Genomic DNA, 26,256 nt, shown 5'->3' with positions numbered 1-26,256 from the left:
GTCACGGGTCACGGAACGGCCAGTTACTTACGCCAGGGGCGTAGCTACCATAGAGGCAGGGAAGGCGGTTTCTATGGGGCCCGTGGAGGGACGGGGGCCAGGGAAGATAAGAGCCACATCACAGAGTATGTATGTATATATATATATATATATATATAAGTGTGTAGGGGAGGGGGGGCCCCATACAGTTTTTTTTGCTATGGGGCCCCATGAATCCTAGCTACCCCCCTGACTTACGCCATTTGAACATGGCCTCATAGTGAGCAGAAAGCAAATGGCTCTGTACATTATGTATTGGCCATCCTGAGTTACTGCAGCTTACCTCCCATTCACGTCAATGTGAGCTGAGTTGCAATGAACCACTTTGGCCACTACACAATGTACAGAGCCATCTACTTTTTGCTGTGCTTTCTTGTGTATACTGACACATCAATATATTTTGTCCCGAAAACCCCTTCAAATGACATTGATCAGTAATTGCCTAATAGTATTAAAATGCATATACGTCTTCTGTTCCCAGTTTACAGATGATCCGACTCTTGCTGTTTGCAATGATAGTGGAGGATCTGTATTTGAGCTGACGTTCAAGTAGGTTCAGTATTTCTTGTATTTCTATATTTCTATAAAGCTGCAAGATTCTGATATAAAGTCACCCAATGTAGGAGAGCATGTTACATAGCCTAGACACATCGACCTAAGACAATGGCACTCCTAGATGTGCATGTTGTAGAAGAGATACCTGAATGCTGATCCGCCATATACAGTGACATAACAAAGAGAACCCTTGCTCTCTCCAAAGAATAGGGTTACAACCCTTTGTTTATAGCATAGAATAAGTGACAGATACCCTTTCTGTAACTCTTTCAAAATCTAACTATGACGCAGTGTTAGTAGCTCCATTCAATTGAATTCTTGTTTGGAAAACTACTTGCTGACTGTGTCGCATGATATTATTGCTTGCAATATATGCTCTTTGTTCATTATGGGCTAAACAGTCAAGTGGGCGGTGCTGCACAGTTATTGACAGCTGCCTTTATGCATACTGATACACATAAAGCTGTCAATCACTAAGTAGGACCACCCACTTGACTACTTAGCCCAGAACAATCAGAGGTTTACACAAATAAATAACTTATTAAGTTATTCTGGAACTTTAACATAAAATTATATCAGTCTTTCCAGCTTATCCTGGTCTGTAACACAATGTCTTCAGATTGGACTGCATTTTTGTTTGGGCAGGTTCCCATTAATATTTTGTTAAAGTATTAAAGCAGATTTTTTTTAAAGCTTTCTTATGAATCTAAAGAAAAATTCTCCGCTTGCCATTGGTTATGATCTATGTAAGTTATTAAAATTAACATTTAGGCTTAAGCAACTGCTTTATCTCTGTTCTTTATGAGTAAGACCTCCCCCCCCCTATTGCTATTTGTTATGCTATAGGGTAATGTAGGGTGATGTTCTTTTACCTCCTCTGATAAGAGATCTACAAAGAAAAATAGGGTAAAAAAAAAATCTAAAATCCTTTGCTAACTTTACTTTGCATTATGGTGCAGGAGAGTCATGGGAGTGAGGACCTGTGAATCCCGATGTCTGTTTAGTGGTTCCAAGGGAGAAGTCTGCTGCATTGAGCCCCTTCACACAAAGCCGGAGCTACGGGATCATCCAATCACTCAGTACTCCCTGCTGGCTATGGCATCTTTGACTAAGGTATAAGTGTCATCTATTGTCACCCAGAAGTCCTTACACCACAGTCTGGCAAACCTAATAACTAGCTAGGTACAGTAAATGGCTTTGTTATTATACAGTGGCCATTTGTTCTGGATAAGAATCCAGCCACTAGGAATAAAGAAACCGTCCCAGTAAGGAACCTCTTCTAAAGTTTCCTCTTAGCTCATGAATGTAATACAGGACAGATTCCTGCTCTGGGCGACCAGAGCCCATCTTTACCTCTAGAGGGCAGCTTGTACAACATCTGCAATATATGGCTTGCCTATTGATTTCCATGGCCATTGCCTAACACCTCATTTTGCTGTTAGTGAAATTATTTTTGCACATTGCGCTCTTTTCTATATTAACCCCATCACACCCATACTGCGAAAAGTAAAAAGCTGCAGAGCTGGTCCTTCTGCCTGCAGCCCATCACTATATGTGATTATTTAGCTGGCCCTGCGTGCTATTTTGGCCCTGCTGCTACCATTGAAAAGATCAGGTTGTCACACTGGCAGGGAACAGCTCTTCCATTTAGGCAATTTCTTCTTCTTCAAGTGCACACTCCTATCGGACATTCTGCATGATAATATTGTGTTTTTCAGGAGTATAAGTTTCTCAGACATTGACACATTCCTGTCACGCAGAATGTACATTTAAAGGGAACATGTCATCTCTTTTATGCAGCCTGAAGTCATCAGGTGGTCCCCAGCAGCTTCTGCCCCACCAGCATTTATCCCTAAATCTTTCCCCATTTGGGTGTAAGGAGAGATCTGTCAGCCTCTGCGGATGGCCCCAATGACTACCGGGAGTAGTTTAGGCCACATGAAAGTGATGATAGGTTTCCCTTAAAGCTAAAATAAGGCCTTTGATCTTGGTACAATAGCGACATCATACATTTTACAGAACTAGCTAGAGGTATAATTTTTGGCGCACATATAATTAATTGAATAAAATGATTAAATTTAATTTGATAAATATGGATGATGTGGTACAGAACAGACTTTGGTAGATTTGAGATTGTGCTTGGAATTCTGATCCGTTGCACATAGTCCGTATTTACTGACTGTACATGGAACATGTAAATAGCCCCTAAGAATCCACTTAAAATTGGCCGCTGTGTAGTGGCAAATGATCATATCATATACTATACTAAAAACATGTTTATGTATTTTGCTTAGCATCATTAAATTGCTAAAAAAAAAATTCCCTCTACTGTTATATCATTAGACTATTTTACAAAGATAAATCATTGGTTAGATGGTTAGCCCCGACATGGTGGAAGCATGGGCCAAAGTTGGAGCACAAGACTAAATTCCATGGTTTCAAGGGGGAATTGGCCTATTGAAAAAGTCTTGTTTTCTTTGCCTGAGGGCTGATTTACTCCGTCAAACGACAGCTTCTTTTCTTAAAGGGACCATATGACATATGGCCTGCATTCCCTGCTGTATAGGTTCTATGGCCCTGTGTTCTGCTCATTGTATAGTAAAGTGATATGAATATTTCCATTTCTGGTGTTTTCTTCTATGTTTATGTCAGATATATTTGGTGCTATCGTATGTGCTACTGTTTTATGGCTGATTGACACCTAGTGCTTCTATGTAAACATCTACAGATATTGGTAATTGGTCTAAAACCGTCTCTGAAAGTATGGATGACCTTTCCCTATGGACGGGTAAGTAACCTTTTTTATATCACATCTTACACTGGTTAGATTTCTCCCGAGGCTCAGTGTCATATAGGTCTGCACAGCCCCTGGGTAAAATTGCTTCACCACACTTGAAGGATGGTCATCCAGGTTTTTTTTTCACTTTGTGAGACCAATCTCTGAATACTTGATCCAAAATATTACCTTAATGAAAGAGTAGTAGACGCTTGGAATAAACTTCCAGCAGATGTGGTTGGTAAATCTACAGTAACTGAACATAAACATGTCTGGGATAAACATGCTTTATTTGTGCGCAGCTGCTATGATAGAGTCCCCCCTTAGTGTTTTTATTTTAGATTGACATAAAAGCTGTTTGAACAGTTTCCATACTATCACAGGGTCATACCGATGTTCTAGGCTGTTCTTGACTTCCTTCCTTCTGCTTTCCTGTATTCATCATGTATTCCTGTTATGATCTTGGCTAGAGCCCAGATGCAAACCGTACATCCCGACCATTAAGAGTATATTATCTTTGCTTCATAATCTACATTACCTGTTATTACTCACTGTACTAGTTCTTACTATTGTTTTTAATTACTATTATTTATTTATTTCTTTTGTTCTCTTATTGCACATTTTAACATTATGAAGACATAAATTTACAGTAGTATAAACTTCCCTGCCAATTTTGGCTATGTTCACACTACAAAAAATAACGGCCATTATTTTCAACGACCGTTATTTTGAGGCCAAAACAACGGCCGTAGAATTACGAACGTACGGGCGATTCGTGAAACTACGGCCGTTGTTTAATTTTGATTCCTAGCATGTTTATAAACGGGATGAAACAGGTCAAGTTTAATTCGGCAGATATAAGTTTTACGTTCGCGGCCGCGTTGAAATCCACGGCCGTTGTTGCAGTATTACCGGCCGGAAATAATTGACATGTTAATTTTTCACGGGGCCATATAAACAACGGCCGTAATCTGATATGTAGTGTGAATTCAACGGCGGTAGTTACATTGCATTACATTCATTATAGGAACCTCAAAACAACGGCCGTAGTTTTGCAGCGTGAACAGCGGCCGTTATTTTACGTAGTGTGAACATAGCCTTAAAGTGTTACTGTTATTAGTAATAATGTATGACACGTCAAAAATTGCTGATTGCATCAGGTCTCACTCCTGAGACCTGCTGCAATCCAAGATACAGCTGATGGGAGTGCATGGAAGGGTGCATCTCTCCCTGGCTGTAGATCAAATTCAGCTGTGCACTCCATCAAACTCTATTGGTGCGTTTACACAGACAGATTTATCTGGCAGATCTTTAAAGCCAAAGCCAGGAACAGACTATAAACAGGGATGAGGTCATAAAGGAAAGACTGGGATCTATCCTCTTTTTAAATCCATTCCTGGCTTTGGCTTCCAAAATGTATCAGATAAATCTCTCTGTGTAAACGCACCCTATGGATTTGATTGACTGCCAGTAAGAGACACTTGCTATTGTGCACTCCCTCTAGCTGTCGGGATTGCAGTGGGTCTCAGAAGTAACTTCAGATGTCTGATAACATCCAATAACATGCAAGGTCCAACACATCCAAGTGGCGAAAGTCGCTTCAAAGCTTTATTGTGTATGTGAGTACAGTGCAATGTTTTGAGCCAATGAGGTCTTTTTCCAGCTTACAGTGAGGGTATATCATATGTACTAACAGCTGCCAGAGGAGAATTCCTTATACACTATTGTACAGGTTAAACCTTAAGGGGTTGTCTGACCTTTTTAAAGTGACACAACCTTTCAAAAATGAAAGTACAACACACAACTGCCTGTAGAAAATGTGGCTACATGATTTAACTTCATGTACAGATACCAAGGGAGCACTGGGAGCGAGGTAGATTATTCCCCTTTTTTGGAGTATAAGTGTGCCTTGTACCTGCACTTGCCACAGATTAATGAGGCAGATCCAAGTCCTGTGTGCAGTTTACCGCTACATGTGTTAGCCACTAGAACTGAGCACAGTCAGGTTTCTCTGAACCCAAGCATGCGGCATTTGATTAGCGGTGGCTGCTGAAGTTGGATGCAGCCCTGGGGTGTCTTGGAAAACACGGATACGGGCTTGAAGTTTGCTCAACTGTATTAGCCACAGATTGTAGCATGGCATGTAAGAGGGACCTTTAAGGGCCTTTTACACGGGCAGATTATCTGCAAAATATTGTTAAATCTTTGGTTTTAAGCAATAATCTTGTAGTGTAAATGCGACAACTATCAAACTACAAATGAAAATTTGTTCTCATGTCCTTGGTTGCTTATGGTGCGTTTACACAGAGAGATTTATCTGACAGATTTTTGAAGCCAAAGCCAGGAACAGACTATAAACAGGGTGCAGGTCATAAAGGAAAGACTGAGATTCCCTGTCTTTTCAAATCCATTCCTGACTTTGGCTTTCAAAATTAATCAGATAAATCTGCCTGTGTAAACGCACCATTAGTTTGAGCTGACCTCAAAATCACTGTTAGTCGTTCTCAAGTCATTGAGTGTAAACAATATACAATTCACAATATAGAGATAGGAACGCAATTATGGTCATTCACAGTATATGTGATCGTATTTATCTCATATTTATGTAATCTGAGCGCCTATCGTTTAAAAATGATTGCTTGTGTATATTCGGGGGGGGGGGGGGAAATCGCCTCTTTTTTTTTTAGCTGAAATAGCTCAAAGACCTGTAACATGTGTCCAGCCATTTGCCTACTGGGGCTATTAGATGAAGAACAATGGCCACGTCAGAATTTTTCTTAGGGAGACACTTTTTCTGGCTCATGAAGCCACTGCCACAAGGTGGATAGACAGGAGGCCTCCATGGCAGGCTATGTGGGTTCATATGGTGGACAGGGTAGTGGCATTTGAGCGGCTGATTTATATACATAAAAAATGCCCAAAGAAGTTCAAGGGTGTATGGTGTACCTTGCCTCTTACTACAACCCCTACACATGAGGTACACATTTAATTGTTACTTGGAGACAACATGAGAGGTATGATCTATGGTAGCTATTATTACTTGTTGATGCTGCAAATACTGTTTGTGTTCTTTTATGTTATTTCTTACTGTGGTACCTATGTACCTTAATTTCTGAGTTTTCTATTTAGATCCTATTACCTTGGGCACTGCGATACCCTTTAAATACTCCATTGTGAATTTCTGTTCTATGCTAATTACTTGTAATAAAAAAAAAAAGAGTTTTAAAAAAATCATTGCTTGTCGTTGACGAAACAAGCGCTCAAGCAATTTATGTGTACATGTAAAAGGACTCTTAGAATGCTTTTATACGTTGCCGTTTTGCTCAGGTATTATAGCCAACCCAGGGGTGAATCTTGATGAATTTGATAACATAGAAAGCAGATGCCGGTAGAGTAGCATTCTCTCTTTATATTATCTAATTCATTATGATCTAAACCTGCTTTTGGCTTTAAAACTGCATTACAAAATGGCAATGTGTAAGAGTTCCCTAAAGGCCAGACAAGCCCTTTAAGAGCTGTAGTAACCTTGAGTGGAGTGATTGTAAAGCACAGGATGACTGTGATGGTTTCTTTAAACAAAAAGTGCCGCCAGCTGTGCCCGCGTATTGTGCAGATTTTAATTATTCACTCATTAGCTGCGATGGAAAGTTGAGGACAGGTTTATTTTGCTTGTAGAGATGACTAGTTTATCTTTGATGTCCTGTGACTGCTTTGTGAGGACCAGAAATCAATTTGCCAGTCTAGTCCTAGGTTTAATATGTATTGCTTAATTACTGTTCCTTTTCATCTGGCAGATGGATCCCTCCAGTGTACCACTTCTAGCCTGGCACTTTGTGATTCTGCAGGGGGCCTTAAACCCCATGCTGGCCTTCTGCAGAGGCGATGTGGTTCATTTCCTTTTGGTAAGAACATATGACGCGACCACTAGACATTTTTTTCTCTCGTTAAAATGAATAAGTTTTAATTAATGAAGTTGCAATGTGAGAGAATAAAAACATGTAGCTGCCGGTGACAAGATCATGTATAGGGTCACTTGAAGGACTGTTCCCAATGTAGGTATTTATGACATATCCATAGGATCACCATCTCTCTGGAGAATGTGGGTCTGGTGATCTCTGGTTCCACTTGCATCAGTCCTCTTCACTGTCTTCTCGGCTGTTTTCAGACCACTGCAAAATGACCGATCTCTTTACTGATCTCCAGTACAGCTTATGGCAACCAGGGCTTGATAAATAGTATCACTGGACCCCTGCTTCTTTTTTCATATTCAAAAAGTTTTTATCCAGGTTTCAAGAAAAGGTACAGAGGTACAAAAGCACAAAACAGGAAAAATAGCAATAAAAAAATAACAATCAAAATAAAAGTAACATGAGCAATAGTCAACTACAGATCAAGTATGATCAAAAGAAAGGGTGCGTAACTACACATCTTATCTCGCTCAAATACTAGAGGTCAAGTAACAGGTTTAAACAACGGAATACATTGCCAAGAGGGCAGTTCAGAAACCACTAGAATAGTTCTTGACAGACAAACGCTACGAATCTCATGTGGACCCAATGAGAAATGGTGTGTGAAAGAAAATTGCATGCAAGAGAGACAAGAAAAGAATAAGAAACGAGAAGGAAGGAAAGAAAGAAAGAAAAAAAGGGGTGAGGGGAAAGCACCGTCCAATGGGGTGTAGGCCAACCTAGACCAGTCATGGTGATAGCAATGGACCTCTGCTCTTTTGAGACCCAGACGTTAATGTCAGATCCTTGAAATATGTCATAAATGCTAGAAATGAGAATACCCTTTAAGGTTAGCTTCACACGTATAGGATCCACAGCAGATTTGACTAAATAACTGAACACTGCATCAAATCTGCTGCAGATCCTGTATGTGTGAACACACCCTTAATGTACCAGCAGAATATTTAAAATTTTATGTGTACACTTTAGATCAGGCAAGCACCCCACAAAGAGGGCAACATAGTCTAATTGTATTATTAGTAATAGAAGGGACAAAAGTAAATATATTTCCATTATAGGATAAACTATGGTACGAAAAGTGTGAATGGTTTCTTACCCTCCTTTGTCTAAGAGTTTCAGATGCTTCATTATAGCGTTGTGTTAATGTATTTGTGATTTTAGTAAGTTGTGCTAATTCAAAGAGAAACAGTGTGGATATGTATGGTGGATGTGGCGGGAACTTTTGTGACACATGTGGCGAGTGTATCATGAACAGAGCCTTTACTGAATGTGCCCGAAACATAACACATTGGTCACATTTTTAAATACAATGTTTAAAGGGTTAATCCTTTCTCATAGTTAAGAGGTAGAGGTCATGAAGTTATATATTCTTGCAAATACATTCATTTAGAAAACTTGCCTCCTCTTCCTGGAAGGAATAGAGCAGCATATCAGAAGACAGGGGCTAGTTTGCTGAATTAATGCATTTGCAAACATATTTATATTGACAAGCCCTTCAAGTATAACTATATAAGCTGAGATGGCAATACCCCATTTTTTTAGTATAACATTTGCCTCCATATTCTGTAGTTTAAAGGGACTCTGTACCCACAATCTGACCCCCCCCCCCCCAAACCACTTGTACCTTCGGAAAGCTGCTTTTAATCCAAGATCTGTCCTGTGGTCCGTTCAGCAGGTGATGCAGTTATTGTCCTAAAAAATACTTTTAAACTTGCAGCCCCGTGCCCAACAGGAGTATCTTTGCCCTAACTTTGCACCACCCTTCCGTCCCTCCTCCCCATCCTCTTCATCATTAGGAATGCCACTGAAACATTTTCTCCATGCTGAACATTACACAGGTCCTTAACGATCCAGCCCACGTGCTGGGCGGCCACAGGTAGGGAATAGGAGGCAATCTGCCTGGAGCATTCCTAATGATGAAGAGGGTGGGGAGGAGGGACGGAGGGGTGGTGCAAAGTTAGGGCACAGATACTCCCGTTTGGCACGGGGCTTCAAGTTTAAAAGTATTTTTTAGGACAATAACTGCATCACCTGTTGAACGGACTGCAGGTCAGATCTTGGATTAAAAGCAGCTATCCAAAGGTACAAGTGGTTTGGGGAGAGCAGATTGTGGGTACAGAGTCGCTTTAAAGTGTCACTGTCATATTTTTATTTTTTTTTTGCAGAAATGAATAGTCCAGGCGATTTTAAGAAACTTTGTATTTGGGTTTATTAGGCAAAATGCCATTATCTGCATTCAAAATGCCTTTCCCCAGGTCCCCCCTCCCTCCTCTCTCTCATTCACTGCTCATTATCAGGAAATCTCAACTCTTTTACATCAGTGAGCCTTGTGTAATCTATGGAGAGGGGAGGGGGAGGAGGGAGATTAGTCGCCAACAAAGAACAAAGGATTACACAGTGGGAGCTGTTTGAAAGCCTCAGAGAGATCTGTACTTACTTCAGAGGGGACAGCCTAGTGATGTAGCTGTAAATTAACTGTTTGTTGTCCTGTTTTGGTGCCTCATATCCCTCAACCCCTCCCCTCTCCATAAGAGACCAATGAAGACAGGGGGGAGAGCTTCAAACTGTTTTTTCATGATAAAAATGCATGTTTCAGCTAATAAACCCAATAGTTTCTTAAAATTGCCTGTACTATTGATTTCTGCAAAAATAAATTTAAACGGCAGTGACTCTTTAATGTTAGGGTCTGGTTCCTATTGCTTATGCTGTGTTCAGTATGTGAGTGTATGATTAACAAGGATCCTGTGTGTGCAGGTGAAGAGGGATGAATCTGGAGCGATTCATATAAACAAACAGAAGCAGCTCCATCTGCACTACGATCTTATCAACTTCACAGTAAGTACCCTGCAGCCACCTGTCGTCTCGGTGGCAGCTGCTGCTCTTTGTTATAAGGCACGCTTGCTCTTTATTTTACAGTGGATTAACGCCCGTACACTGGCACTCCTGGACAGTGCAGAAAAGCTCCATGTCATTGACAGACAGAGTCAAGAGGAACTGGAGACACTGGAGATTTCTGATTTCCAGCTTGTGTACAACAGCAGCCACTTCAAGTCTCTGGCTACAGGGGGAAATGTCAGCCAGGCCCTGGTAAGTTACATGTGCAGCCTCTAGCACAACCCTCATCAATACTCATACATAATGTACGTGACCATTTGATTAAGGGTGCGTTCACACCTACAGGATCTGCAGCAGATTTGATGGCCCAGATTTGATTTGCTTTGAATCTGCAGCTTCATATCTGCTGCAGATCTGTATGTGTGAACGCACCCTAAGGCTGGGTTCACACTATGTATATTTGAGGCTGTATTTGGTCCTCATGTCAGGTCCTCATAGCAACCAAAACCAGGAGTGGATTGAAAACACAGAAAGGCTCTGTCCACACAATGTTGAAATTGAGTGGATGGCCGCCATATAATGGTAAATAACTTCCATTATTTCAATACAACAGCCGTTGTTTTAACCCATAGCTGCACCAGGACGTTATTGAACGTCCTCGTGCCGCTATGGGAGTTCAGAGGGGGGTCGCACGGCGACCCCCCTCTGAACTGCCGCGATCCCGGGTGCCGCATGTAGCCCGGGATCGCGGCTATTAGCGGGCACGGTCCGATCGCCGTGCCCGCTAATTAAGTACTTAGAAGCAGCTGTCAAAGTTGACAGCTGCTTCTAAATACTTGCTGATATGCATCCCTGGTGGTCTAGTGGGGGGATCGCCCCCCCTGCGGCGCGATTGCGGGGGGGCGATCCCCGCATCCATCCCGGGCCGGGGTCTGCTCCGTAATGGCGCTGATCCCGGCTCGGCATTCTATTGCTTTTGGCTGCAGCAGCCAAAAGTAATAGAACACTGATCTCATGGATTCATGCAGTATAACTATACTGCATGGATCTCTATGAGAGATCAGAGTGCATATACTAGAAGTCCCCCAGGGGGGCTTCTAGTATATGTGTAAAGTAAAAGAAAAATGTATTTTTAATAACACAAAACCCCCTCCCCTAATAAAAGTCTGAATCACCCCCCTTTCCCCATTTTATAAATAAAAATAAATAAATTAATTAATAAACAAACATGTTTGCTATCGCCGCGTGCGTAATCGCCCGAACTATTAATTAATCACATTCCTGATCTCACACGGTAAACGGCGTCAGCGCAAAAAAATCCCAAAGTGCAAAATTGCGCATTTTTGGTCGCATCAAATCCAGAATAATTGTAATAAAAAGCGATCAAAAAGTCATATATGCGCAATCAAGGTACCGATAGAAAGATCACATCATGGCGCAAAAAATGACACTTCACACAGACCCGTAGACCAAAGGATAAAAGCGCTATAAGCCTGGGAATGGAGCGATTTTAAGGGTACAAACCCACTTGACGTATTTGCTGCGTGAATCAGTCTTAAAAATAAGCAGGCAAAACGCAGGTTGGCTTTATACGATTGTTCTGCGTTAAAATACGCAATTGCGACTTTTTGAAGCGTGAAGCTTGTTGTTAGCAAAGCATCAGTTGTTAACAACCTGTGCGAAAAACGCATGTAGCTTCACGCTTCAAAAATACGCAATTGCGTATTTTAACGCAGAACAATTGTATAAAGCCAACCTGCGTTTTGCCTGCTTATTTTTAAGACTGATTCACGCAGCAAATACGTCAAGTGGGTTTGTACCCTTAGGAACATATATTTTCTTTAAAAGGTTTTAATTTTTTACAAGCCATCAAATCAAATAAAAGTTATACATGTTACATATCGTTGTAATCGTAACAACTTAAGGAACATATAGTTTTACCCCAGGGCGAACATAGTAAAAACAACCCCCCCCCCCCCAAATAAAAAAAAAAACATTTTTTTTTTCAATTTCACCACACATATAATTTTTTTCTGGTTTCCCGGCACATTTTAGGCAAAAATTACATCTGCCATAACAAAGTACAATTAGTTGCGCAAAAAATAAGGGCTCATTTGGGTCTCTAGGTGGAAAAATGCAGGCGCTATGGCCTTATATACACGAGGAGGGAAAAACGAAAACGCAAAAATGAAAACTGGCTGTGTCCCCTAAGGGTTAAAATAACAGCAAATATTTGCCATTAAATGGCGGCCATCCACTCAGTTACAACATTATGTGAACAGAGCCTTTCTGTGTTTTCAATCCACTCCTGGTTTTGGTTGCTATACAGCCTCAAACATACAGCCTCAAATAAACGTAGTGTGAACATAGCCTAAAGCAGAGTCTAAGCACACAGCAGCCCTGGTGGAAATGCAAGAGCCTTGATCTTTTGAGTGGGTCCTCTTTAGTATCTGTCTGTCTTGTGGGTGCTTTAACATATTACCTTTCTGATCAACACTTTCAGATACAATTATAAAGCCAAATCACCGATATGAGTTGATATAGTCACCGATAAAGGGTTGTTCACAAATTTTTTGCTCTTCCAAATCAACTGGTGCCAGAGATTTGTAATTTACTTCTATTAAAACAAAAATCTCAAGTTTTCCAGTACTTATCAGCTGCTGTATGTCCTGCAGGAAGTGTTGTATTTTCTTCAGTCTAACACAGTGCTCTCTGCTGCCACCTCTGTCCATGTCAGGAACTTTCCAGAGCAGCAGTGAGTCCCCATAGAAAACCTCTCCTGCTCTCCAGACTAAAAAGCATACCACTTACAGGGTATACAGCAGCTGATAAGTACTGAAAGACTTGTGATTTTTTTTTTATAGAAGTAAATTACAAATCTCTGGCACTTTCTATCAACAATTGATTTGAAAGAAAAAATCTTTTGGTGAAGAACCCCTTTCAAGTGCAAGGCCAGAGCTTGTACTTTTTGCCAGAGCTTCTACTTTTTTGCAAAGATCAGTGCCGCAAGTCGCAACTGTACCGCCCAGTGGGAGCTGCGAAACAATCTCTGAATTTGCATATTATTGAACAGAGAATTTTACCCCTGTTGAGGAGTAACTGGTGGTAAGAAGCCTGCAGAATGTTCTGAACAACATCATCTTGTAGCATGTGCAATAGGAAATTACTCTTTGCGCATGTGATGCTGCAAGCTGCTTAAAGGAGAAGTCCGGTGAAAATTTTTATTAAAGTATTGTATTGCCCCCCCAAAAGTTATACAAATTACTAATATACACTTATTACAGGAAATGCTTATAAAGTGCTTTTTTTCCCTGCACCTACTACTGCATCAAGGCTTCACTTCCTGGATAACATGGTGATGTCACGACCCGACTCCCAGAGCTGTGCAGGCTGTGGCTGCTGGAGAGGATGATGGCAGAGGGATGCTTAGTGTCCCTCCAGTGCCCTGTGTCCCTCAGTGTCCCCCTGCCATCATCCTCTCCAGCAGCCACAAGCCGCACAGCTCTGGGAGTCGGGTCGTGACATCACCATTTTATCCAGGAAGTGAAGCCTTGATGCAGTAGTAAGTGCAGGGAAAAAGCACTTTATAAGCATTTCCTGCAATAAGTGTGTATTGGTGATTTGTATAACTTTTGGGTCGCAATACAATACTTTAATAAAAAATTTTGCCCTTTAATGGATGTGCTTAAATAGACTATCTGGCTGGTATATGCTGGGGTCGTTTTTTTTCCAGATGGATCTAAATCAGGAATGTGCAAACTGCTGCTTTCCATACACAGTGCTACACTTGTCCATGGGCTGTGTGTGGTATTGCAGCTAATCATCATTCAGGTTAATAGGGCTGAGCTGCAGTAGTATGGACCAAGGTGGTGCTGGTTCTGGAAAACACTATGTTAAACACTTTTTAGTTATCTTAGAAATTCATAAAATATTGGTCATGTGCAGTGAGTGAATATTACAGTGCTGACACAGATCATCCCATGAGAACAGCAGTTTTGTATTGTGTGCTATGTGCTGTTTTTTCCTTACAGGCACTGGTAGGAGAGAAGGCTTGTTACCAGTCGATCAGCAATTATGGTGGACAGATATTCTACTTGGGAACAAAGGTATATACATATATACATAGGTGGAAAGTGTTTCCATTCTGCACCTTACTATGTTTGTTCTGCGCTGATGTGAGTTAAGCATTGTTTGCTTTATGCTTCTCTTGCTGTTGCTTTAAGACAGACCATTTCCTGCCCCCTTCTCTTTCCTCTGCCCGTATCGCTCTCTCTCATCATATCTATCTGACTTCCTTGTTTCTAGTCCCAATCTCACAGATTTTTCTCTGCCTCCCACAGTCGGTGCATGCTATGATGCTGAGGAACTGGCGAGAGGTAGGCTGCACAATCCAAGTCTGCATTTCCTGCAGTCACATTCCACTTATCCAACTGTTGTGTTATTTGTGCAGTTATATGACGTGCACGCTAGCGGGTTACAGCCTCAGGCTAAGAATATTACATATAATTTACTGAAAATCCTAAGAAAATTTCCAGTTAAATAAACTTTTAGTACTAGGAAAGCATGGAGATGAAGTCTTCCTTTATTTTACATTATATGAGATATTGTGGGATCAGCACATAGCGACTACCGGAATCAGCACTTGCAGGTGATAACTTGATAGGGGAAATGAATAACAAGCAGTATGATGGATTGCTCTGGGAGGCTGCGCCACTAAACTACTGCTGATAAATATCCCATGGATATAGGATACTATGATCGTATTAGCTCATGTGATGAAAGTTCTCAAGTTTTCCTCTTTTTTTTTTTTTTTATTTCAGAGAGTTGACCATCTGCTGAAGCAGGATTGTTACAATGAAGCCTTAGCGTTATCTTGGTCGTTCCATGAAGGGAAAGCAAAGGCCGTTGTTGGTAAGCAAGAAACATTTAGCAGATATACATTTAAATTAGGTTCTATACACAAACTGTCTACCACAAAATACATAGATAGTCCTCTTTATTTTTTACTCTTTTAGGCCATGTTTACAGAATGCAAGTATTGTATTTATCACGGCCATTGTTGCCAATTTGCAACAACGGCCGTGATTAATAGAAAACTTACGTTGTACTGCAGTCAGAGGGAATCCCAGCCGGAGTGTGTACACATAGTATATGCTCCGGGCGGGATCCTTATTGGCCGCACGAAAAACAGACATGTCAGTTTTGTGCGGCCGCTTTTCATTGAATAGCTGCCGCACAAGCCTGACAAGTCACACAATGAAGAGTGCGGCTCCGGCCGCACTCTCTATTGTGTTCAATAGTGTATTTATATGCGGGCACACGGACGCGCCCACATCACAATTCAATAGAATTGAAGTTTATCCGGCCGGGATAAACTTCACTGACAGCTGCCGTTCTGTGACTTGGCAGGGTCACAGAACGGCCGGTGTCATACGATGTGTGGACCGGCCTTACTTGTGATATTGATGTTCTTCATTGTTATTTATTTTCTGTACATGTTCAGTACTGTACAGAAGCAGACAGGTTATAAATCAGACTTTACACTGTGATATTACACCTTAAAGAGTTTGATCTTTCTCTGTGTAGGTCTGTCTGGAGACCCAAAGAAAAGGAAGAGTGTGGTGGCTGATAAGGTAAGATCATGTGATAGTGAAACAGGAAGACCTATGGGCAGGAAACTGATTTTTTTTGTGAGCATAAACTTCTTAGCTTACTAGAGAATACATTTGTATATAACAGGCATCACTGAATAGGGTAACACAGGCTGAGCGCCACTAGGCTGCAGATATATGGGTTCTATTGTACTTAGTTTGCTGCATGTAAGGACCAGCTCTGAAAGGTACAATACTAAAGATGTATTCTGACTTAATTTTACCTATCCCCTATCCACAGGATGCAGTCTCCTGAATGGAGTGTGACTTTTTATTGATATGGCGGTCTGCACGCACTCTGCTGCTCCATTTATTCTCTATGAGTACTGATGGAGGGAGCCAACCATTGTATGTAGCTGCATAGAAAATGAATGGAGTGGCAGCATTATAGATTGTGGAGGGAAATCTCACATTTATCCCCTATCCTGTGCATGTAGATGTACGTGAAGTACAGGTAGGTAGCAGAACAATACAAGTATAGTGCTGTAGTTGTAAGGGTATGTTCACACTGAGAAATCCATGCAGATCACCTGCCGCGGATTCTGCCGCTTACCCCTGCTCACGGCCATGCGCATCTCCGCCCGTGCCATAGACTCCATTCTACGGTTGGTCAGATTCTGCTTTCCGTCGAAAGAATAAACCAGTTCATTCATTGGACAGATTGTGGAATCCGCCCGTGCATAGAATGGAGTTTATGGCATCGGCGGAGATGCGAGCGGGGGTGAACGGTGAATCCGCAGTGGGTGATCCACGTGGATTCCTCAGTGTGGTAGACAGCAGAAGGAGCGGTGCAATACATGCAGCACAGGTAGGGGTGGAACAGTACAAACAAAGAACTGTACAGCACAGGTAGGGTACAGTGATGCAAAGAGCATTTACAGTTCTGCACGATGGCCTACCTGTACCAAAGTATATTACAGAGAGCTGCTAGTATACAATTGTTCCAGCACTTCAGTCATACAGCACCTGCTGATTTGTTTTACATTGCAACAATGTTCCTCCACTGATTTAGCAGCACTATACATGTAAAACAAACCTACGGATGAGATTGCTGTGGAGACGTCCCACGTCAGGTAGGTTCTGCCATAAGTAAGGATGTGAATAGAAAAGAGTTTCTGTGTTTTACTGAATTAATGCAAGTTTATACTGTCAAGGTTATGTATAACTCATTCTAGTATTAAAAGTGATGTGTTTTTATATCTTTCTAGATAGTGGAAATATTGCTTCAGTACACTGACAAAGCCCTAAGGAAGTGCCCAGAACAGGGTAAAATCCAGATTATGGAGCAGCACTTCCAGGTATGTAAGCCTCTTGCGTGCAGAGACTCTCATACCAGTGTTACACTCTGAGATGGGTTTTCTATTTTTAAAGGGTTACGATAAATATCCGAGCCAACATATTAATCGTATTATTTTGAGGGTTTATTCTGCTTTTATTTCCTCTGTGTCTATCTACATTCATTATTTTGGCTTGTCGATGTTTATTATTAAGAATGCAAATTATTAGATCTTGTTTTATTCCTGTACTTCCAATAAAGAGATCTACTTCCCACCCCATTCATCTTATAACCCCAATGTTTATGGTGCTGGGCTGGACATTTTGATGCTTGATTATGGCTCTGTTCACATCAGCTCCCAGGCCTTATTTTATAATGCTAGCCATTACACTGCGCCGGACTCTTTGTATAATTCATCCAAATGGCTCCCGGCAGACCCTGACTTATAATGGGGTTCTTTTGAGGTTTCCATCATTTTGATGAAAACCATTCTATGCTGTCCTTGCCTTCATAACTGATAGAAACCTTAGTTGAACTCCAAATAGGTACAAACACAAATGTGGACAGAGTCTATTATAAGTTCGGATTTTCTTGTTTTTGCTTTTGTGTCTTTCTCTTAAGGACTATGATGACTAGAAGCAGGGACCACTCTTAGTTGGCTAGTAAAAATATTATGTGAATAGAGGAAGAATATCTGTAACGTATATGACGTTAGACTGGGCTATTCCCAGCCAATGAACACTGTTATTTGAGAAATCCTTTTGACTAGGCAGGTCGGACTCTGTGTTCCAAGTTGGAGTATGCAAGTAGATGACTGCTCTAAGCACTTTGGGTCACGTTGCATCAGATTCCAACCCTTGTTTTTCTGACATAGTATGAGACTATGTGATGTAGACTGCTGTTGGTTATAACTTACATTAGAATATCTTTCTTTGGTGTCTTCTTCACATCATGGCCTTGCCATCTGAGGCACATACACATCAGCAATCTGTTGCACTGGGATACTAATGTATAAAAGCCTTAACAGGTACAGACCCACTCAGCTAGTAACTATATTTTGAGTCATTTACCAAACATACATGTGTTTGGCTCACCACTCTTTGGAGTCCAGACTACAAGCATATTAACATTCATAAAAGTACCCAAGCATAGTTGAGAGCTTAGCCTATCCCTGCTTCTATACATTGACACCCATTTAGACAGGTGCTTTGGATGGCACAATCATGGTATATGATAGGTGGAAGACCCTCCCCTGGGACTCCCCTCTTAGCCAGACAAGACAGCCATTGGCTGCTGAGACACAGAATGAGTGAAATCATGGGCAGTCATGTATGGATGTTATCGACTCTGGCAGAATTATGTAATTTCAATAATAGCTTTTTTTCCCCTTTTATTATCATTATCTTTATAACAAACTTATAAAATACCTTTCTCTTTCCAGGACACTGTGCCAGTCATAGTAGAATATTGTCTTCTTCTACAGCGCACGTAAGTCAATGAGCTTGTCTGTGTATATGATATCTACCAGCATCTAAGAGAATTCTCATACCGGCTTTACTGTCTAGGCAGCTCATAATAGTATAAAGGGATGGAAATACAAACTGCTTCTCTTTCACACAGATACGGTGGCTAGTTGGTGGGGAAGCTCCCAGTTAGGGATTTGCAGCACAAGATATATTGCTTTAAATTGAAACTATCAGCAGGTTTGTGCATACAAACCTGCTAATAGTTCCCAGTAGTGGCTGAACTCCCCTTCCCACGCTTTGAAGTGCCGCCATTTATGTGATATCTAATGCTATAAAAACATGAAAATTCGCTCGTTAGGAACACGGGGCTTCCACTAATTTTTTTTTTAAAACTTGTGGACCCATCTGACTTTCAGATCCTTTTTAAGCGTTTATTGAAGTGCTCATATAAAACAGTCCGGAGATAGGTCTTGCACAGTAGGAGGAAGGAGTAACACTCAGTGTTGGTGTCCGAGTCGAAAGGTAAACTATGACATCAAGAGGTAATCCACTAGGTCATAGGAAGTAAAGACAAAGGTATCAAACTGGTGTAAAGTAGAATTGTCCTAGTTCCCTAGATTCCACCTTACATTCCTCACAGATTCTTTGAAAAATGAAAGGTGGAATCTGATTGGTTGCTTGGGGCAACTAGGATAATTCTACTTAACACCAGTTTGATAAATCTCCCCCAAAGGCTATTAAGTATTTAGATGCAGGTGCTCTTGCGCATAATTTATTTGAAAAAAGAGGCAATCACAGACAGATTATCCAGCGTTTCAATGGTAACATCTTAATCTAGGAGTCTGTATGCATGGCAGCAGCTGTAGAGGTGATGGTAGATGAATGAGCAGAATGGCGTCCTGGTATTAGTGCCGGTCCGGATATGGCTCGGGAGCCCTTAGTGGCTCTGGAGGTATGGGACACCGGGTAGCAGAACCAGGCGGCGGTCTGCAGCACGTGCCGTCCAGAGAGTTTATGTCGCACTGTGATGACAGTGCCACATACACTCACAGAAATGTTGCATAATCTGTCTGTGATTGCCTCTATTTCACATAAATTATACACAAGAGCACTCTAAATACTGAAGAGCCTTTGTCTTTACTACCTATGACTTAGTGGATTTCCTCTTGATGTTATAGTTCTTGCACAGTGCCATACATTCATGCTACTCTCACATATAACAGTATCCTATAGCCTGGATGTATGGTTGTACACTCACCTCCAACTCAGGTTGCAGAAAGAGCAAAAATGTCTTCCTCACACAGTCCACACACCCGAGACACAACTTTCTGATACAACCTATTTAATTTTAAAGGGAACCTGCTCTGATGAAAATCAGCAGTCAGCCTGTAATAGAACAGGAGAAGCTGAGCGGATTAATATATAGTTTTGTGGGAAAAGTTCCAGTATAATTTGTCACTTAATCATTCCCTGCTCATTCTGGGCTAAATAGTCATGTGGGCGGTCCCACTCACAGTTTTCTGTCTATATGCTCACTTATACACAAAGTTGTCAATCACTGAGTAGTAGTTATCACCCACATAACTACCTTTAATTTACCGAGATATTACCAGTTATCTCGGAACTTTACCCCAAAAAATATACATGAGTCTGCTGAGGATATTTTGTTCTATTTGATAATGCCTTCAGGTTAGACTGGGTTTTTAGTGCTACAGGTTCCCTTCAATTCGGGGCAGGTACTGTAGGTTCCCACGATAGAGACAAGTTGCTTTCCAGCACTGAAACGGTTAAGAGGCTATAGATTCTTTAGAGAATACAAGAACCAAATGATTTTTACATTTAAGTATTTAAGGTACAATGGATGACATCATTAAAAAATGCCGGACCTAATAAATGTCCCCCAATGAGTAGAAAAGGTACAAAGAGTTAAAATGACACAAAACATTTAAAACTGTTCCTAACAGACATAAACAAATGCAATCTTTAGAGTCTCTGCTGCCTCTTTAGGGGCACATTCACATTTACTGATAAATAATGTGGCCGCTGGATGGATGGATGGATGGATGGAGGGGCTGTCTGCTGGTACATGGGGAGATGGGGGGACTTATAATCAACAAGGCTGCAGTGAGCACATTATATATTAGCAAGTGATTCATTTTAAAGGGGTTGTTCACCAAACATTTTCTTTCAAATCAACTGGTCCCAGCAAGTGCCAGAGATTTGTAATTCACTTCTATTAAAAAAAAACCTCAAGTATTCCAGTACTAATCAGCTGCTGAATGTCGTGCAGGAAGTGGTGTGTTCGTTCCAGTCTGACACAGTTCTCTCTGCTGCTACCTGTGTCCATGACAGGAACTGTCCAGAGCGGAAGAGGTTTTCTACGGGGATTTGCTACTGCTCTGGACAGTTCCTGTCACAGACAGAGGTGTCAGCAGATAGCACTGTGTCAGACTGGAAAGAATACACCACTTCCTGCATGACATACAGCAGCTGATAAGTAATAAAAGACTTGAGATTTTTTAATCGAAGTAAATTACAAATCTCTGGCACTTGCTGGGACCAGTTGATTTGAAAGGTTTTCTTGGGGGTTGAACTACCCCTTTAATTAGTTACTATGCTTTGCTTAAAAAGGCCAACTTCTTTAAAGGTCACACTCAGTGTTTTCCAAGTGAGAACCCGTAAGCTCTTGTCACTGCTATAAATTATTGGCCAGTACCTGCACACCTCCAATAACAATTCCAGGATGAGATCAGGATAAAAAAAATAAAACTTTTGATTGACCCCTTAATTCTCCACTGCTCTTGTGTTCCCCACCATGTGCTGCAATGATGTTGTGTACATAATACTGCAGAAAATTGCTGGTCTCTTCCTTCATATACAGCATATTAAAGAGAACCCCTTTAATTCTAGGGATTTATTGTCCATACAACAGAAAATAACTACATACAGTATTATTACTGAGGGGGCTAGAAGCCATTACTGGTTTCCCGTTAGCTGTTAATTAATTGTCTCTCTTTAATTGTGTGTAGGGAGAAGGTCGTCAGTCATAGTGAGCCGGATAGGGAAGGCTGGAGGGGAGCTGCATAGCGGACATTTATCCCTAAACCTGGCACATTACACCCCCTTAAAACCTGTGTTACATGACATTTTTCTGAATCCTGGCAGTGTGTTAGAGTTAAACATAAATTATGAGTAGTGTGGGACCTGTCACTATATCATGCTGCCCGAGGGTTACAGCAGCATGCTCGTGCTGACACATTCCCTCTGTGAGAAGCTGCCAGAAAGAAAGGGGAAATTCTGACATACAATGATAGTAATAGTAAAGGAGGAAAAGTAGTTCAAGTGGAACACCTCATTGATTATGTATTAGGAAATAACACCATATAATGACAAAACGGTATTCAGACCCAGTAAATGTCATGTTAGCATGGGGAAGTATGTAAGCCTGACACATTCATTTACATTGATTGGTGTCTTAAAAGTGGCTCTTCAATTATGTCAGGTTACAACACTGACTCATCTGCCATCCATGATATCAGAATCTGGAAGGTCATAATATTTTCCAGAATCAAATGAATCAGGGGCTGGTTGAAGTGGCAGATGGTAAAGCAGATAAAATTAGAGCAGCTGGATGAGACTGTGTTTAAGTGGTTGACAGTATTGCTCTTACCATGAGCACCATTGACGTGGCCTGTGATTATTGAGAAGGCCAAGTATTCGCATGCAGATTGGAGTGGTGCCCGTTCTGTGAAGGCTAGCACATACAGATACTCTAAATCATGCCTCACCGCTCTTTATGCTCCTTTTTGTCTTTAGACTTATTTCATGTGTATATACCTTAGACCGGGTTCACACATGGTTATGTCACAGAACGGCTGGTGTCAGAGAAGCTCATCCCGGCCAGCAGGGCCGCCATCAGGATCTTCGGGGCCCCATACAGCCAAATTGTCTGGGCCCCCCCCCCCACTAACAAAAAATATGGAACATATCTTTGACTCAGGGCTAGCCTTTGGTGGGTGCGACCTGTGTGGCTGGCACAGGGCACATCACTCCTAGCTAGCTGGGGCGGGGATGCACAGGCAGACAAACAGCACACTTAACTTACAAATTGAAATTAGATGTGCTGTCTGCTGCTGCTGTGCAACTACAACTCCCAGCATGCCTGGTCAGCCGCTGCTGTGCAACTACAACCCCCAGCATGCCTGGTCAGCCGCTGCATTGCAACTGCAACCCCCAGCATGCCTGGTCAGCCGCTGCTTTGCAACTACAACCCCCAGCATGCCTGGTCAGCCGCTGCTGAATATATATACATATATATATATAGTATACAGATCAATACAGCCTGGATATAGTATACACGTACCATACAGCCTAGATATAATATACAGATACCATACAACCTGGGATATAGTATACACATACCATACAGCCTGGATATAGTATACACATACCATACAGCCTGGATATAATATACAGATACCATACAGCCTGGGATATAGTATACACATACCATACAGCCTGGATATAATATACAGATACCATACAGCCTGGGATATAGTATACACATACCATACAGCCTGGATATAATATACAGATACCATACAGCCTGGGGTATAGTATACACATACCATACAGCCTGCATACAATATACAGATAGCCATTCAGCATCACCCCTCCAGACTCCATGTCCACAGAAATCAACACACACACACATCCTCTTTAATATGACCCACGGATAGAACACGGTGAAGCCGATGCCGTGGTACGTTTTTAGAACTGCGGCCCGGTTCCCGTGTACGGCGCCGTTCTATCCACGGGTACTCGCAGGCCCGGACTGGTAATCTGGCAAGCCGGGCAAATGCCCGCTGGGCTGGCCAGATTACCAGTCTGTGGGCTGCCCGGGCTGCATAAAAAAAAAAAAATCACCGCTGCGGCCCGTTTCTCTTTCCGGTCCGCTTCTGCCTGCCCCGGTCACTGCAGCCCGCTCTGTCCGCCACCTGTCACCGGATCACAGCCTCTGCCCGCTCCGGTCACTGCAGCCCGCTCGGCCCGCCCCTGACGTGCTCCGCTAATCCAATCAACGTGGAGCAGCGTGTGGCCGTTGCGGATGGCCGTGGAACGCGGGTTACGTGCACCGTAGCGGCCCCACGCTGCTCCACGTTGATTGGATTAGCGCACGTCAGGGGCGGGCCAAGCGGGCTGCAGTGACCCGCTGCTGAGGAGGGGGCCGGTCCATTGTGTAGGGGGGAGATTCTGCAGCCCGGTCCAGAGAAGTTTGTGAGATGGAAGGAGGGAGGGAGGAGAGAGGAGAGGGGGCCCGCTGCATCCTCCTGTCACCTGGGAAAGCACACAGGCTGGAAGTCACCAGCTCCGCACGAGCCTGGGAGCTGCTGAGGAGGGGGCCGGTCCATTGTGTAGGGGGGGGATTCTGCAGCCCGGTCCACAGTGCAGGGGGGGGAGGGCCTCATGATATTAGTTAAGTAGAAGGGGCCCCTTGCATCTGCAGTAGCTCTCCCCTCTCCCTGCACTGTCTGTATACCAGGCTTCTCACAAAGTGAAGTGTGTGGGAGGCCCGGGCCCCCCCCCCCATAGGCCGGGCCCCATACACCTGTACTGCCAGTAATGCCCTAATGGCCGAAAGTTCGGGTTCGGATGGACTCGGGCATGCTCAAAGTTCACTTATCTCTAATGAAGACCTATAGCGCACTTAGACTTTGCCCCCCTTGTGTGGCCAAACCGATTGACCAGTATAGCAGGTCTGCACTCGCTGTCTGTTACATTCTAAAATTGTTCCCTGTGAGGTAAGGGAACCCTGTTGAACAAATTTACCACATTGATACTGTAGTTACATTGCACTACACAAGGCGGCCTCTACAGAATATAATCTCTTTTGTTGCTTTTATAGCCACAAATTTTAACTCTCTGCTTTGTGATTTCTTTATAGTGATATCCTCTTCAGTCAGATGTATGACAAACTGAGTGAGAACTGTGTAGCCAAAGGAGTCTTCTTGGAGTGTTTGGAGCCCTATCTTCTGCGGGATCAGCTTGCCGGTCTTACTACCCAAGTAATGAAGGACCTTCTACTTCACTTCCAGGATCGAGGCCTAATGGAGAATGTAGAGGCTTGTATAATCCATATGGACATCACAAGCCTGGACATTCAGCAGGTACCCTGTTGACTTTGATTCTCTCTTGTCACTTATGCTATTCACTACAATTGTTAGAGGACCGAACAGGTGGCTGTTTTGGTGTTGCAGAGTAGGGTACCAACCCCCGATGCATCAAATGATCTAATTACCATATTGCTATAAATACATATTTCATAAAAACGGCTCTCCACAGCGCCATGCTACAGGCAATATGTGCCTTTGCCTGATTCCCTCTGTAAGGGTCTGTCAGCAGGTTAGGGATAGAGTCAAGAGTACACTTAATTTTTCTCTGTGTATTATGGATGTTCACTGGCATGACGAAACTTTTGGGGTCTCCGGCAAAAAAAAAAAAAAATCTTTCAAATCAGCTGTTGCCAGAAAGTGCCAAAATTGTATGTTACTTCTTTCAAAAAATCTCAAGTCTTCCAGTACTTATCAGCTGTTGTATGTCCTGCAGGAAGTGGTGTCCTGCAGTCTGATACAGTGCTCTCTGCTGCCACCTCTGTGCATGACTGGAACTGTCCAGAACAGTAACACATCACGTTTTAATTTTTTGCTGAACTATCTTTTAAGCACAAAATCCTACTTTTAATGACTTCTGCAGTCTCAGAATTATTCAACCCCTTCATTTTAAGGGGGCAGTTAAATGTTTATGCAGGGAAGACGTGCTATGGACCAGATTTAGAATGCAGAACTGTGTCAGCACAGATGTAATCTGTTTCGGAGCTCCCGGCATCATAATGAATGATGATGCTGGGAGTTCCGCACATCTTCTGTGCATAAGCAGTAACTATGGAATGTGTGAATGCCCCCTACGCTTCTTTAGTACTTAGTCTACCTTTAGATTTTAGTACGTATCTTACTGTGCAAGCGGAAACCTTGGTGCTTGCTGACATCAGATTTTGCTGCACCTTTTTTGCAGTCCTCCTCAGACATCTTGTTGTTTTTCTCTTTGGAAACAGCTGACAGTGTGTACATTTAACAGATGAACCATACTTTACAATGGGGTGGTAAAGTTTTCATTACAAATGCAAATAACAATTTACAAGTAATCAATGTGAATTGATGTCGTTCACTTACTTTTTCTTGCAGCTGAAGTGTTATAAAATCTTTTTTTTTTTAATACCTAAAACCTTGTTGTATTTTTTTCAGATTGTTCAGATGTGTTGGGAGCACAGACTCTATGATGCCATGATCTATGTGTACAACAGTGGGACAAATGATTTTATTAGTCCTATGGAGGTATGAAAAGTAATGTTGTTAAAAAAAAAATCTAGAACCTTCATTTATTTATACAACATTTCCTATAAACCGTTATTATTCAGGATGACAACATATACAAGCAGTGTTTTGGTAAATCGTGATGTTAATAAATCCTTGGATTTTCTTTAAAACTTTCATGTTGGCCGTAATGATTACTGGCCGATTATCGGCCGTCTAGAATGATGTCAGCTGATCGTTGTCTGTTTCAACATGTTGAAAGACAAACGACCTAGATAGCAGCGATATGCTGCTGCTCTGTGGAATAGGAGCGGCAGCAA

General features: G+C 42.1%; 1 protein-coding gene across 2 annotated transcripts in view; it reads left to right on the top strand.

The window, feature by feature from the left end:
• VPS8 (VPS8 subunit of CORVET complex) overlaps window positions 1-26,256 on the top strand; it is a 129,650-nt gene that overhangs the window by 18,807 nt on the left and 84,587 nt on the right. For both annotated transcript variants that reach the window (XM_069983279.1, XM_069983281.1), the window contains exons 10-23: window positions 521-588; window positions 1,554-1,707; window positions 3,323-3,382; window positions 7,165-7,272; window positions 10,093-10,173; window positions 10,255-10,425; window positions 14,205-14,279; window positions 14,514-14,549; window positions 14,994-15,084; window positions 15,760-15,806; window positions 17,033-17,122; window positions 18,542-18,588; window positions 24,511-24,733; window positions 25,868-25,957. In XM_069983279.1, the coding sequence (XP_069839380.1) occupies window positions 521-588; window positions 1,554-1,707; window positions 3,323-3,382; window positions 7,165-7,272; window positions 10,093-10,173; window positions 10,255-10,425; window positions 14,205-14,279; window positions 14,514-14,549; window positions 14,994-15,084; window positions 15,760-15,806; window positions 17,033-17,122; window positions 18,542-18,588; window positions 24,511-24,733; window positions 25,868-25,957 (1,341 nt within the window). The remainder of the gene's footprint in view (window positions 1-520; window positions 589-1,553; window positions 1,708-3,322; window positions 3,383-7,164; window positions 7,273-10,092; window positions 10,174-10,254; window positions 10,426-14,204; window positions 14,280-14,513; window positions 14,550-14,993; window positions 15,085-15,759; window positions 15,807-17,032; window positions 17,123-18,541; window positions 18,589-24,510; window positions 24,734-25,867; window positions 25,958-26,256) is intronic.

This window comes from Dendropsophus ebraccatus, chromosome 9 (assembly GCF_027789765.1).
Source record: "Dendropsophus ebraccatus isolate aDenEbr1 chromosome 9, aDenEbr1.pat, whole genome shotgun sequence".
NCBI classification, from domain to species: Eukaryota; Metazoa; Chordata; class Amphibia; order Anura; family Hylidae; genus Dendropsophus; species Dendropsophus ebraccatus.
This window is presented reverse-complemented; position numbering and strand designations above follow the sequence as displayed.